We start from the raw sequence: 13,260 nt of genomic DNA, 5'->3' as shown, positions 1-13,260 counted from the left end.
TGAAAAATCCTGAATCATCGTTCAGACTGAACAGTCTTTGATTAAATACCTCTCACTCCCTTTCAAGTTTCACTGTCAAGCTTTATTGGATTCTGAGATGGACCGGGAGGAAGTGCAGAGGGCAAGGAAGAGGGGGCGTCTCTCCCTTTCCTCCTCCCACCCCTGTCTTGATTGTAGCTAAACAAGAGTCAAGAGGCCAGTAAGGGCTCAGCAAATCTAATAAGCCTGTGATCATGACTTTTTAAAAAGCTTACAGGCAGCTTCAAGCTGAATCAAAATTGTCCAATTTCTCCTGCCATTGGTAAGGATACAGCAGAGGTGTGCACACATGTGCGGGCACACACATACACACGTGTGTGCACGCGCGCACACACACACACACACACAATCACTCTTCCTTCCTACTTTCAGGTACATTGTTCTTTTCTCTGTGCACAATGCATGCAATTTATCCTCTTAACTTCTCCTCCAAAAATCATTTATCAGCCCCTGTCCATCTTTTCTATGCCTTAAGTCACAGAAGACACTGAGTGGGAAAGCACAGGGACAGCCTGGGAAATGCCTTTTTGGTGCATTTTGGTACCTTTTCCCCATCTCCCTCTTTCTCCACTGGCCTTCCATTCTCTGTGTTCCCCTCTCTAAGCACCCCCCCCCACCTTCGCCGCCCCACCATCTGGACAGTGCTGCTCACTCCCCTCTTGTTTTGGGGAGAGAGTGAGGCTATGATTGGAACAACGTTAGAATGAAAAATTGTGGAATCCGAGCCCTAGACCCTTTGAAGTTCTGAGCCCACTTTAGGAACTGTTTTGTGTGATCTTCTCCTTTTACAGATCGGGAAACTGAGGCCCCAAGAAGAAAGCCACTGTGTGATATAAAGCCAGAGCTGGATTTAAAGGTAGGTCTTATATTTCCCAGTTCAGGATTCCCCGGCAGCACAACTGGCCTGGAATCATCCTTGAACCTGGACATTGTATGGGATCAGGGTTCTCTACTGGGGGAGATTCTGCTCTCGGGGACCTGTGACGCTGTCTGGAGACATTCTGTGCTGTCATTGCTGGGGAGGGAGGGCGACTAGTATTGGGAAAGCCGAGGGCTGCTTGTAAAGCATTATCCGAAGCGGGATCTCGTCCCTGCCCTGTGTAGGGCACAGCGGCAGCCCCTCTCGCGGTCCCCATGTGTGCCTTCTGCCCTGGAAGAACGACGTCTCAGCGAAGCCAGGGCTGCAGGGCTGGAACTCAAGGCAGCTCAAGGCAGCCTTTTTGTTTGTTTTTGGTTTAGGGATTTATTTTTGTTTTTGTTTTCAGAATGTGAACGTTGTATTAACCTAGGGTTAATATAACAAGTAATGTAACATAGGGTTCTTGACCACAGCATGACTTTGGACCAGGAAAGTCTTTGTCGTGGGGCCACATCGTGGGATGTGCGGCAGCACCCGTGGTCTCTACCCTCCAGAGCAGCGCCGCTCCCACTTCCCCTCCAGTGCCCCAGACCCCAGGGAGGAACAGGTGGACTTTTTTTTTTTTTTAAATGTGAGATACAACTCATATACTACAAAATTAAGTGAAAAATTTCTATGACTTGCATTGTCCAGAAACCCATTTCTTATTCCTCAGTTCCATCCAGGCCTGACTCGTAATTATACTTAAAGCTTTGATCACTTGATTTGGCACTGGACTGTCCTCAGAGAGGTTTGTACCTGGACCCATTATAAAGATGGGATTCTTATGAGCAGTGTGTGTGTGTGTGTGTGTGCGCACGCACTGAGCGCTGTGTGGCCTCTCCTCTCCAGATGAGCACACGGGGCACTGGACTTCCTGGCCCGCAGAGGGGTTGCATGGGGTCAAAGGGTGACTTCAGACCAAGGAGTTGTGAAGGGAGGTGAAGCGTCACATAAATTGGCTTGTGAAAATCCCTCCAGAGTCCTTGCCATCTGCTGAGGCGAATGTGGAAGCCCATGTCAAGATGGAGCCTCTTGGGGCACCTGGGTGGCTCAGTTGTTAAGCGGCTGCCCTCAGCTGAGGTCATGATCCCAGGGTCTTGAGATTGAGCCCCACATCAGGCTCCCTGCTCTGCGTGGAGCCTGCTTCTTCCTCTGCCTGCCACTCCCTCTGCTTGTGTGCTCTTCGCAGCATATTACAATCACTCAGGTAAGTAATAAATAAATAAATCTTATTAAAAAAAAAGAAAAGATGGAGCTTCTTTCAGTCCGGGTCCCTAAGTGATTATAATATGCTCCAAACTCCCTCCTGATCCTCATGGGCCACATAACATGAGCAGGAAACCAATTTTATCAAGCCATTGGTACTTGGGCATTGTTTGTTACTGCACCACAATCTAGCCAATCCTGACTGTTGCAAGGCACATACCCAGAAATCAGCCCGTGTTCAAAGAGACCATCCAAGTCAAACCAGCCAGTGGAGTCCATTCAAATGCAGATATAATCTGGGGTTAAAAAAAGAAAAAATGAGTGCGTGAAGTTAATTAACAAACATTTTATTGAGTTACAAACACAAGCAAGCTAAAAAAACAAAAGAAAACAAAAACAACTTGTTTTTTGTTAAGTTTCAGTTGTTTACAAATTCTAGAGGGTTAAACAGAGCGTGAGCACAGTGAGCGCCCTTCTTGTGCTGTGTGATGTGGGGGCCTGATGCTCACGAAGTCATAGAGGGGCTTTTGTGGGCAACAATAGCATCTCAGGGCCCACGTGCTTCCCTTGTTCATCCACAATAACTGCTTTCTCTTGCAAGTCGGGCCAGTGACTTTGTGTTTGGAATATGGAATCGAAATTATGAACAGAGTAAGGGAGTACGCCTGTTTAAGGAAGTCAGATGTGAAGACCCAAACCAGATAGACCAGGAAGAGTGACCAATGACAAAGCAACTCTTTAACGAAGAATTCTTCTGTCCTTTTTCCCTCCGTGTCCTGAAGTATTTGCTTCCAGGTCCCTGAATGCCTGAGTGGGAGGCCAAGGGCCGTGGAGGGAGTATAAAGCTAAGATTCACTACCCACTGAAGATCAAAGGCATGTAAAGATAAATTGTTGTGCAGATGAATGCACTGAAGGGGAAAATTAGATTCAATATTCTAATAATTATTCTAATAATCTAGTTAAAAAATGCATATGGCTTAAATTTTAAGCCTAAAAGAAAGGGGGGGGGAGGTGTACCTGTCCACAGTAATTTTCATCACCGTCATTGTTTTCTGAAACAATGCACAAACATCAGGTGGAAACCCTGAGTGTTGATTCACGGTTGTTGTTGTTTTTGTTTTTAGGAGTTTTAAGAATTTTTAAGGTTTCTAGTTGCCAGTGCTCCTCCCTAGCTGCTACCACTGGGCAAAATACTCGACTTAAATGAAGGGGTTGGAGTAGAAGACCTCCAGGGGGTCTCCTAGCTCTAAACAGATGTAATTCCTTGAAAAGCAACATCCTGGAGGGAAGCAGGGGCCCGTGCTTTGTATACAAATGGTGTATTTTCTGAAACAATTGACCTTCCAAATCTGACATTTTTAAAAATTTAAAATAACGTTCTTCCAGATAGGCTGGCTGCTGAGAACAACCAGATTTGGCAGCATCCAAGAGACCTTGAAAGTGAATGCTTTGAGCTGGGGGTTGATGGAGCAAGGAGACAGTGCCCTCGGGGCACGGGCTATGGACAGCAGCAGCTGGTCAAGGAGATCAAGCAGGAAGAGCTGGAAGTCCCGGCCAGGTCCCCCAAAGTCTTCTTCCTGCTGAGGATCCAGTCTTCATAGACAGGAAGGTCAGGCCATGGGCTGAACATGGGGGAATGTGGCCACCCCCTGTTTTGTCTGCCTAGGACTCTTTCCCCTTTCCTAGGGTATGGACGCCCTCTTCTTTAGGAGAACGATCCCTTTTGTCCCTTCAAACCCTGTGGTGGTGTCTATGATGGTGTCTACCTTTCTGGTCGTGCAAGTGGGCCCATGATCCAAGCTGGGCTGACCCCTGGGCCCTTTCTAGTTGGAACTGGGGGAAGAGGCTTTCTTCCTCTGCACCCCTTCCAGGGTTCTAGCCCCGCAGAAAAAGTGCCTCTGAGAGAAGCAGGAACAAGAGGGGGAAAGGCATGATGGGGTCTGGGTCCCTGCCTGGACCTTTCCTTGTCCTCCTTGCCGCTGAACCCACAACTCCCCTCTCCACCCCAAGTGAGTTGCAAGTAACCATTGGCAACGCGTGAGGCTGGGGTTGTGGAAGAGAAGGAAGAGGGAGGGAGTCTTGGAAGCTTTTCTGGGTGTTCAGCCTGCAGAAGCCAGCCTTGGAAAGTGCTTGGAGCCAAAGCAATGAAGGTGTGTCCAACCCAGCAACCACTCGGGAAGGGCAGGCAGGCCCAGCAACCGAATACCGCTGGGGAGAGGATTTGTGGAGGATTGGTGGGTCTCAGTGAGTGAGGAAAGAAAGAAAAGGGGAGGAGGAAGGAGACATGGCCAAAACTGGAGGAAGTTTGGGGAAAAGAAGAGGGGTGGAAAACATAGTGGTCAGGGAAAGAGGAAGAGAGGCAAAAAGAGAAAAAGAGAGGGTGTACCCTTGTGTTGAGAGACATTTTTGAGAGTTGGATCTGAAAGGAGGTCAAAATAGGACACTTCACGTCTTAAGTGAATTTAGGAGGGATACTACTATCCTGGAGATGGAAAAACACTGTGCTACACGGAGCCCTAGCACACTTGAGCAGGGCACTCACTTGAAATCGATTCACTCTGACACTTCCCTCCTCTTCCAGCTCCGTTTACCTGGAGATGACCTCCAATTCTTCACAGCGGGTTCTACCTTATGTCCTATGATCTGCCCACCTTCGGGTCAGACTGACCTTGGGCTCTGACGAGGTGTGGAGGCAGCCTCACGTCACCCCTCTCCCTTCCCCTCCCCTCCCCGTGCACCCACGCCTCTCCCAGCATTAAATCCCTCTGGACATTCCACCCATCTGAGGCTGAGATCCCTACTCCTTACCCTGGTCTCCCAGACCCTTCTGATCTGGCCTTGCCTTTCCCTCCTCTCCCACTGTTACCTCGGGGGGTCAGGGAGGTCCCCCAAGGAGGTGACCATCACGCTGAGCTCTAGGCAAGAGGAGACAAGAAGGAGCAGCTCCATGAAGACATGGGAAAGATAGAGCATGCCAGGTTGGGGGGGTAGTGGGCAAGTGCAAAGGCTTTAAGTCAGGAATAAGCTAGAAAGAGTGAGGACTAGAGAGAGTGGGGAGGGGACAGTGTCTCCACAGCCTCAGCTTCCAGTTAAAGACATTCAGAGCTGGAAGCAGCCACAGAGGAGCCCTGACCTAACTCCTTTATTAAATTGAATCAATTATTCAGTTTAAGTTTTAAAAATTGAGATAAAATTGATGTATGACATGGTACTACTAACTTCTTTATTCTAAAAATGAGGAAAATGCAGGTCAGAGGAGGTTAGCACTTGTTCAAAAAATTACCATAAAAAAACCCACACAAGTAATCCATGAAAACCTTATTGTTAAAAATGCAAAGAATACAGAAAAAGCAAAAGTCCCCTTCGGCACCACCCTACCCTCTCTGCCTGCTTCCATCCTGGCCCACTGCCCTCTCCAGTTGGGAGGGTATCTTTGTCAACTTTTGGAGGGGTGTGTACATTTGTACACATATATTTAGGAATGTGCGGCTTTATTTGTGCGTTCCCTTTGCATTAATGAGATTATACTTTCGTTTTGCTTTGGAAGCCTTTTCATTTTTATTCATTGAATGTGTGACATCCTTTTTACCTGCTGTATAATATTTCATGACTACGTGGACTATATCATTTAACCTGCCGTCTAGGGGTGACTTTCCTCTACTTGGGCATTTAGGTGGCTCCTGGTTATTACAAGTAGGGCTATGGCAAACACCCTTGGACTTGACTCTTTGAATCCAAGTAGAGAGATTTTGGTAGGATAAATACCCAGCCGTGGATTTCCCGGGGCCAAGGGGCATGCACAATGACGTTGTAATCCATACTGCCAGAGTGCTCTCTTGAAAAGGTGGCAGCAAATCATGTCCCCACCAAAGGTGCATGACACAGCCCACTTCTCAGTGCTACCCTGTGGCCATGGATCTGTCTAATCTTGGTCATTCTTGTCACTCTGTATACAGTCACATCTCTTTGTTGTTTTCTGTCACAGTTTTAGTAGTTCTTGTTTACCTTTTTTTTTTAATTTGTTTATTTATTTGAGGGAGAGAGAGAGAGCAAACAATGAGAGGGGGAAGGTCAGAGGGAGAAGCAGACCCCTTGCTGAACAGGGACCCCCGCCTTGCCCCCATGCAGGACTCCGTCCCGGGACTCCGGGATCATGACCTGTGCTGAAGGCAAGTCCCTCAACCAACTGAGCCACCCAGGCGTCCCTTATTTACTTTTCTATATTGCAAAAAGTTTAGGCTCACAGAAGAGTTGTGACAATACAGGGTTCTCAGAGAACCTTCATCCAGATTCTAAATGTTAGCATCTTACATCGTGATACAGTGATCAAAGCTAAGACATTAACATGGGTACAGGTCTGTTACTGAAACGTCAGACTTTCCTCAGGTGTCACTGGTTTTCCCACTTGTGTTCTGGTCGTTTTCAGTTTCACTTGCCTAATTACTAGAGAGATTGAACATTTTCTCATATGTATTTTGGCCACCTGTTTGTTCTGTAAAAAAGCCTGTTCAAATTCTTTGCCCATTTTTACCCTCTTGGATTGTTTGCCTTTTTCTAATGAGGTGTCGAGGTTCTATACTTAAGAACACGTCCAAGCTCACACAGCTAATTAGTGGCCAAGCTGGGAAGAGAACCCAAGTCTGACCCGTTTCCCTATTTCCACCATGAACACCCTGTCCTCAGGTCTCCCAAGTCTCCCTTTTTTTCTTCCTTGGTCCAGACTTAGTGGTCCCCAGCTGGGAGATCATGTTCTTATCAGCATCCCTCAGAGAAGCACAGTGGGGCGAGACTAGCTCATTCATTTCATTCATCATTATTGAGCTAATGACATTAGCAGCCATCTGGGATGGGCCTTTTCTGGATGCCAGCTCACTTTCTGGAAAGTCTTATCCTCCTTGGCCCTGAGACAGACTACATAGAACGCTGGCTGCCGAGGCCTAAGAATGCACCATTTGGCCAATTGTCCCCTCCTTAATTGCCATCCTGGCAATCATAAAATGTCCTACACTGGCAGAACAGAAGCTGCAGGAGGGAGTGCTGTGGACCCCGCAATTCCCAGAATGCCTCTCAGGATGTTCTGCCTTCCTCTCAGGGCACTCTCTCATCCCCCAGTGGGAGCCCCAGAAATTGGCAGAAGATGGTGGCTGGGTTGGGCAGTGCCGTGGGTGGGGATGCAAAGGTGGCCTCCATCTTGGCTGTTCTGGTTTCCCCCAACCACTGGTGCCTTGAGAAGAGGGGCTCTGCCTTGTTTTTTTGACGTTCTCTTTCCTCTGGCTCAAACATGGGACTCACCAGAAATCTTGTCCTTTGTGGTTACTCCAGACAAAGATGGAGATGGGACAGGGACACCATTTGTCCCTAGTCTGGTCCCAAACACTTGGCAGGGTGGGTAGTGTAGTGTTTTGAATGGTGACTGCCCAAATATACATCTACCCAGAACCTGTGAATGTGACCCTATTTGGAAAAGGGATCTTTGCGGAGGTAATTAGTTAAGAACCTCAAGTTCCCATCATCCTGGGAGATCGAGGTGGTCCTGAAATCGAATGACCAGTGTACTCATAAGAGGAAGGCAGAGGGAGCTATGAGGCACACAAAGGAGAGAGCGAGTGAGGATGGAGGCAGAGACTAGAATTAGGTGACTGCAAGCCCAAGGATTGCCCGGAGCCACCAGAAGCTGGAAGAGGGAAGGAAGGATCCTCCCTTGAGCCTTCAGAGGGAGCACAACCATACTAATCCCCGATTTCCAGACCTCTAGCCTCCAGACTGTGAGTAAATTAACTTCCATTGTGTTAAGCTACCCAGTTTGTGATGTTTGTTGCAACAACCACAGGATACTAACACAGGTGGGTACCAAGGAGGGTACTAAAACCTGTGATCCTTGAAGGGACAACAGAAATCATTGGTCCTGTTGCTGCCTGAATAAGAAAATGCAGGCCACAGAGAGAGGCTACATGCCTCTGACCAGCATAAACAGAGCCAACGTCTTACATTTATATAGAGCAGCTGTGTGACAGCTGGAGAGCAAGACATGGGATCTTCATCCCATGGAAAGAAGATGGAAATCATGGAAACCATTCCTGTAAAGAAGATGGGAATTTATCTATGGAAAACAGAAGGCGGGGGCAGAACTTGCATAGTACATCTGAGTGAAGCACCCAACTCCTTCCCAGACCCCCTCCAGGCTCTGGGAAGAAACTCATAGTTTTCTTTTCTGACGAGCTCCCAGGTGATGGATCAGAGGTCATTCAGAGAACTTCTGCTCTGTGGCAGTGCTGATGAAACTTTCATAAACACACAAACAACTTGGGGGGTGGGGCTTGTTAAAATTCAGATTTTAACAACCTGGCAACCCTTTATACTCTATGACCCTGCTCTCCCTGACCTTCATCTCTAGCCACAACTGATTAAGCCAAGGGTAGACACCTGAGTCAAGGGCACATGGGCTCACTGAGAGCCAAGTGTAGGACCCTGACTGGATAGAGTAAATCTAATAGAGCAATTCTCTCTGTATAGAGACCATTGCCCATTGCTGATGATCTCTGGACCAAGAAACCATGATATAGAGTTGGGGCCCGTGCCATGATAAGCCAAGAGAAAAATGAATGTGCAGAGGCAGTTGGCTCAGGGAGGGGAGGAGGAAGTGGATGCCAGAGACCAAGCAGCCCTGAGAGGCAGAGAGGGAAGCTTTGCTTTCTGACAGTTTTCTAGCTTGTAATTCCCACGAGTCCCAGTTGGGCTCTTGAGCCTTGTGTTCTGAGAAATCTCATATCCTTCCAATAAGCATTTTTTTATTTTTTTGCTTGAGATACTTTGCATGGGTTCTTATTCCTTGAAGCCAAAAGACTCCTAATTAATCAGAATATTATCTGAGCCCTCTTCCACATGTTTTTGACAGGGAAACCCTCTGAGTCAGAAACTATGTCCCATGACTGCTCCTCTCCAGGACCTTGGACAGGGCCATATACAGAGACCCCTGGGGAGTTTGGACGAGATCTCCGTGGATACCATGTACAGAGGAATCAGGGGAAGGTGGAAGGACCACATTCAAAATGAGTGCAACCGTAAAGCAGAGACATGGAGTAAAGATAAGCATGTATGGGTAACCACACACAGAGTGGCTAGGGGCTGATAGGAGGCCGAACGGGCTGGCAGAGAAAGCTGGCTGTCAATGTCTTTCAACACCCAGCTGAAGACGTGGGATTGGTTTGACAGGCAGCAGGGGGGCATCTGAGGTCTTTAAGCTGGAGGGACATGACCAAGAACAACTGTGCTCTTTTCTATAACAAAGATCCTAATGGTCCACATGATAAATCTTTTTTTTTTAAGATTTTATTTATTTATTTGACAGAGAGAAATTACAAGTACACTGAGAGGCAGGCAGAGAGAGATAGAAGGAAGCAAGCTCCCTGCTGAGCAGAGAGCCCGATGCGGGACTCGATCCCAGGACCCTGAGATCATGACCTGAGCCGAAGGCAGCAGCTTAACCCACTGAGCCACCCAGGCGCCCTGGTCCACATGATAGATGATGTCTTCAAATAAGTCTATAAAAGCAGGAATGAGAAAATGGATATTTTCCTTAGGGCAGAATCAGTTGGAAGTGGTAACTGGTTGAACTTTGTGCCAAGCCCTGGAATGGAGAGTATTCTGTCAATAAACCGGAAAAGGAAAGTAAAAATACAACCTCACAATTAATCAGAGATAGGCAAATTTAAAGAGATGCTCTTTATCATGATGTCAAATTAGCAAAGATGCTGGTCATGATGTGGTAAACTGGCCACTTCCATATTTTGCAACATACTCAAAGGATGAATTGTCACAAATGTGATTTGGAAAGTAATTCAGCAAAATGAATCACAACCTTCAAAGATTCTGTATCCCTAGTTTCCCAGAGATAAAATGACTGATCTACCATACAGACATCTTCTAAACTAAAGTAATTTACAGCCAAATATATTCTTCATGGTGCTATAAGAAACAGACTAAACATCTGTAAAAGAATGTAAAATCTGTGTAGCTCTATCCACTCTAGAATATCCCATAGCCCACTCCCAGGATAGGTTAAAAGGTTCTATAGAATATTGATAGTAAAATACCAATATGTAAATGAAACACCCAAAAACCTATGAAAGGAAAAGAAAGTGACGGGACAGAAATAGACCAAATTTTAACAGTAATTGTGTGTTTCTCCCCACTTTTTTGTCCTTTCTACTTTTTCCCTCCACAGTAAAATAACAGTAAAAACAAGTCCTTGGAACCTGAACAGAGGATACATTCACTGCCATTATCACTGACACCCCGATTCCTGCCTCTCTTTCTCTGACTCCCCTGTGCCTCGCTGTCCCCTGCGAAAAGAAATACACAGACTAGGGGCTTTTCTGTTCTGCCATTCCCTTTTCTCATCTGTTCTGCAAAATGTACAGTTCTCGAGCACAGTGCTAGGACATAGGACACTGTGCTGTGGATGTTTGTTGTCCCAGGCATGAATTCCCCGTGGCTGCTATCACAAGCTAACCACAAAGTTGGTGGCTTAAACACCAGATATTTATTCTATCACACTTCTGAAAGCCAGTCATCATCCAGCTGAAGTCAAGGGGTCAGCAGGCTGGTGCTCCTTCTGGAGGCTCCAGAGGGGAATTCCTTCTTTGCTTCTTTCCAGCTGCTGGTGGCTGTTGGTGTTCCTCTGGCCTGTGGCTACATCGTTGGGACCTCTGCTTCCACCATCCTATAGCCTGTCCACTTCTGTGTGCCTCAGGCTTCTCTGCTTTCCTCTTATAAGGGCTCCTGTGATTACATTTAGGGTCTGCTCAGATAGTACAGGATAATCTTCCCATCTTTAGATCTGTAGCTTAATCACATCTGTCAAGTCCTTTCTTCCCCCTTCATATAGAGGAACATTGACAGGTTCCAGGGATTAAGATATGGATATCTTTTGGGGGGATGTTATTCAATTGACCACACTCAAGTTTTTTTTTTTTTTTTAAGATTCTATTTATTTATCTGACAGACAGAGATCACAGGTAGGCAGAGAGGCAGGCAGAGAAAGGGGGATTGGAAACAGGTTCCCTGCTGAGCAGAGAGCCTGATGCGGGGCTCATGCCAGGACCCGGAGACCATGACCTGAGCCGAAGGCAGAGACTTTACCCACTGAGCCACCCAGGCTCCCCGACCACACTCAGTTTTAAGCGTTAAGCAAGGTGGGTGGAGATCAGCCCTGCCCTTGGCTTACACTATCCTGCGGGTGGGTGGATGGCCTGGAGGACACTGCGGGCTATGACGGGCAAGGATTCTCAGGAAGGCTGCCCCTCCTGCCCAAGTTCACTTCCTGTCTTGGTCAGAACTGCAGGCACCGGTAAGGCTTTTCCCAGGCTGGGTTACGGGGGATAGGATGGGGGGAGGGGTCAGAATTTTGCCCAGAGGAATTTTTTTCTCTCTGGACGCAGGCAGCTCCTGCTTTTTAAGAAGACCAAGTATGTGGGGGAGTGGACCTCAGGAAACAATCTCTGAAAGGCAAGAATTTGCATTCCAGAAAGGGTGTCCTTTTACGAAGGATTCTTGGGTTAGTTTCCAGGTTCCTAGTTGTCTTGGCTTTGTAACTGAGTTGCTGTGTGACCTTGGGCAGGCTGCCTTCCCTCTCTGTCCTCAGTTCTGGAGAGTTCTGGAAAGTGTCTGGAGGCTCTGCCATCACTCTCACTCAGACTCCACACATGGCTTTCTCCACCAGTCTTCTCTAACATTCAAGTCCCTAAGAGGCTGGGGAAAGCTAGGAAAGGCGTTTCTCGGAACAATGCTGCAGTGTTCTAGCAGCCCAAGGGTCTCCCGGCAGCAACCTCAGTTTCCCTTTCCAGCCTCGCTTCCTGGGGTCTCTCCGAGACTGTGTCCCATGATCTCAGGGGGACTTAGGAGGGAGGTATGAGACCTGGACTCAGGCTTACATGCCTCGTGGAGCTCTAGAGGAGAGCGAAGCATTTGGAGAGTGAACCAGTGGTGGTCAGGCGTTTGTTCCCAAACATAATCACTGAGGTGTCTGTGGGAGGGGTGTCTGTGGGGACCCAAGAACGAGAACAAGACCATATGGAGAGTTCAACCTCCCAGCAGCAGTCCACAAACACTTCTTCGTGGTGGCCGGATGCTATGAGATGGGATACGTGGCAGAGCAGGAACCATCTTCAAGCATTAAGGACATTCAGTGATGCTGTGTGGGGACTATTTCATTTCATAAAATATCTTGGATCCTTCTCCAGGACAACCTCCACCTTCTCACAAAAAACATCTAAAGGGTTAAACCCTAGCCAGTAGAGGTTTCAGAACTCTGCTGATGGTTGGGTTATTATATATTTATTTTTTATATATATTTTTGAATATCATCCCTCGTTGTAATGATTCTAAAGTTCCCTAACAGAATGATAATCTTCTGGCCCTTAGGGTGTGGGCTCGCCTGCTTTTCTCTTACTGACCAGCAGATGGCAGCACAAAAGCGCTCAAAACTCAGGGTTGCAAGAAAAAATGCGCAGAACCTTTCCTGAGTCCTTCTAACTAACTGCAGAAGTACCCCTCTTCCTGGCTCATTAGTGGTGTCCCTATTCACCCACTCATCACCCCATACCACTGAACATGGAGGGGGTACCAAAGGAAGAGAATTAGCTCACCTCTGGGAGCTCAAGCCTGAGCGACTGTAAGCTGATTTGGGAATGATGGCATTTGGGCGTAAGCCAAGTGCCGTCTGGGAAGCTCCTGCTCTAAACCCGGGGTATCATGTGAGAAGGTGACATGTATATCTCACCTGTTGCTTGTGCGTGGCTAGTGTTCACTGTTTATATGCACACCTCACCTCATTTAATCCTGACAACACACCTACAAGGTAAGTCTTAGCAGATCACCTTACAGCCGAGGATAAGGAGGCACAGAGCCTTGCCTGCTCGGTGTCACAGGGCAAATGAACAGCAATGCTGAGCTTTGAGGTCTCAGGGACTCGGAGTCCAGCTGCGTCCTCCTGCACTAGCTGAGGAGTGGTTTAACGCTGAATCACAAACCTTTCTTATTAAGCCACACATACAGATACTCTTTAGTGAGAACAGAGGGCTGCACCACTGGGGGGTGGGGTACAGGGTAAAG

The 13,260-nt window shown here is 47.5% G+C and overlaps 1 protein-coding gene across 1 annotated transcript in view; it reads left to right on the top strand.

Moving 5' to 3' along the window:
• The window catches only part of LOC309851348 (uncharacterized protein), a 49,004-nt gene that overhangs the window by 14,651 nt on the left and 21,093 nt on the right, over positions 1–13,260 (top strand). Inside the window, exon 2 of the mRNA XM_082706538.1 lies at positions 831–895. Coding sequence (XP_082562664.1) covers positions 831–895 — 65 coding nt within the window. The remainder of the gene's footprint in view (positions 1–830; positions 896–13,260) is intronic.

This window comes from Mustela nivalis (assembly GCF_964662115.1).
Source record: "Mustela nivalis genome assembly, chromosome: 17".
NCBI classification, from domain to species: domain Eukaryota; kingdom Metazoa; phylum Chordata; class Mammalia; order Carnivora; family Mustelidae; genus Mustela; species Mustela nivalis.
This window is presented reverse-complemented; position numbering and strand designations above follow the sequence as displayed.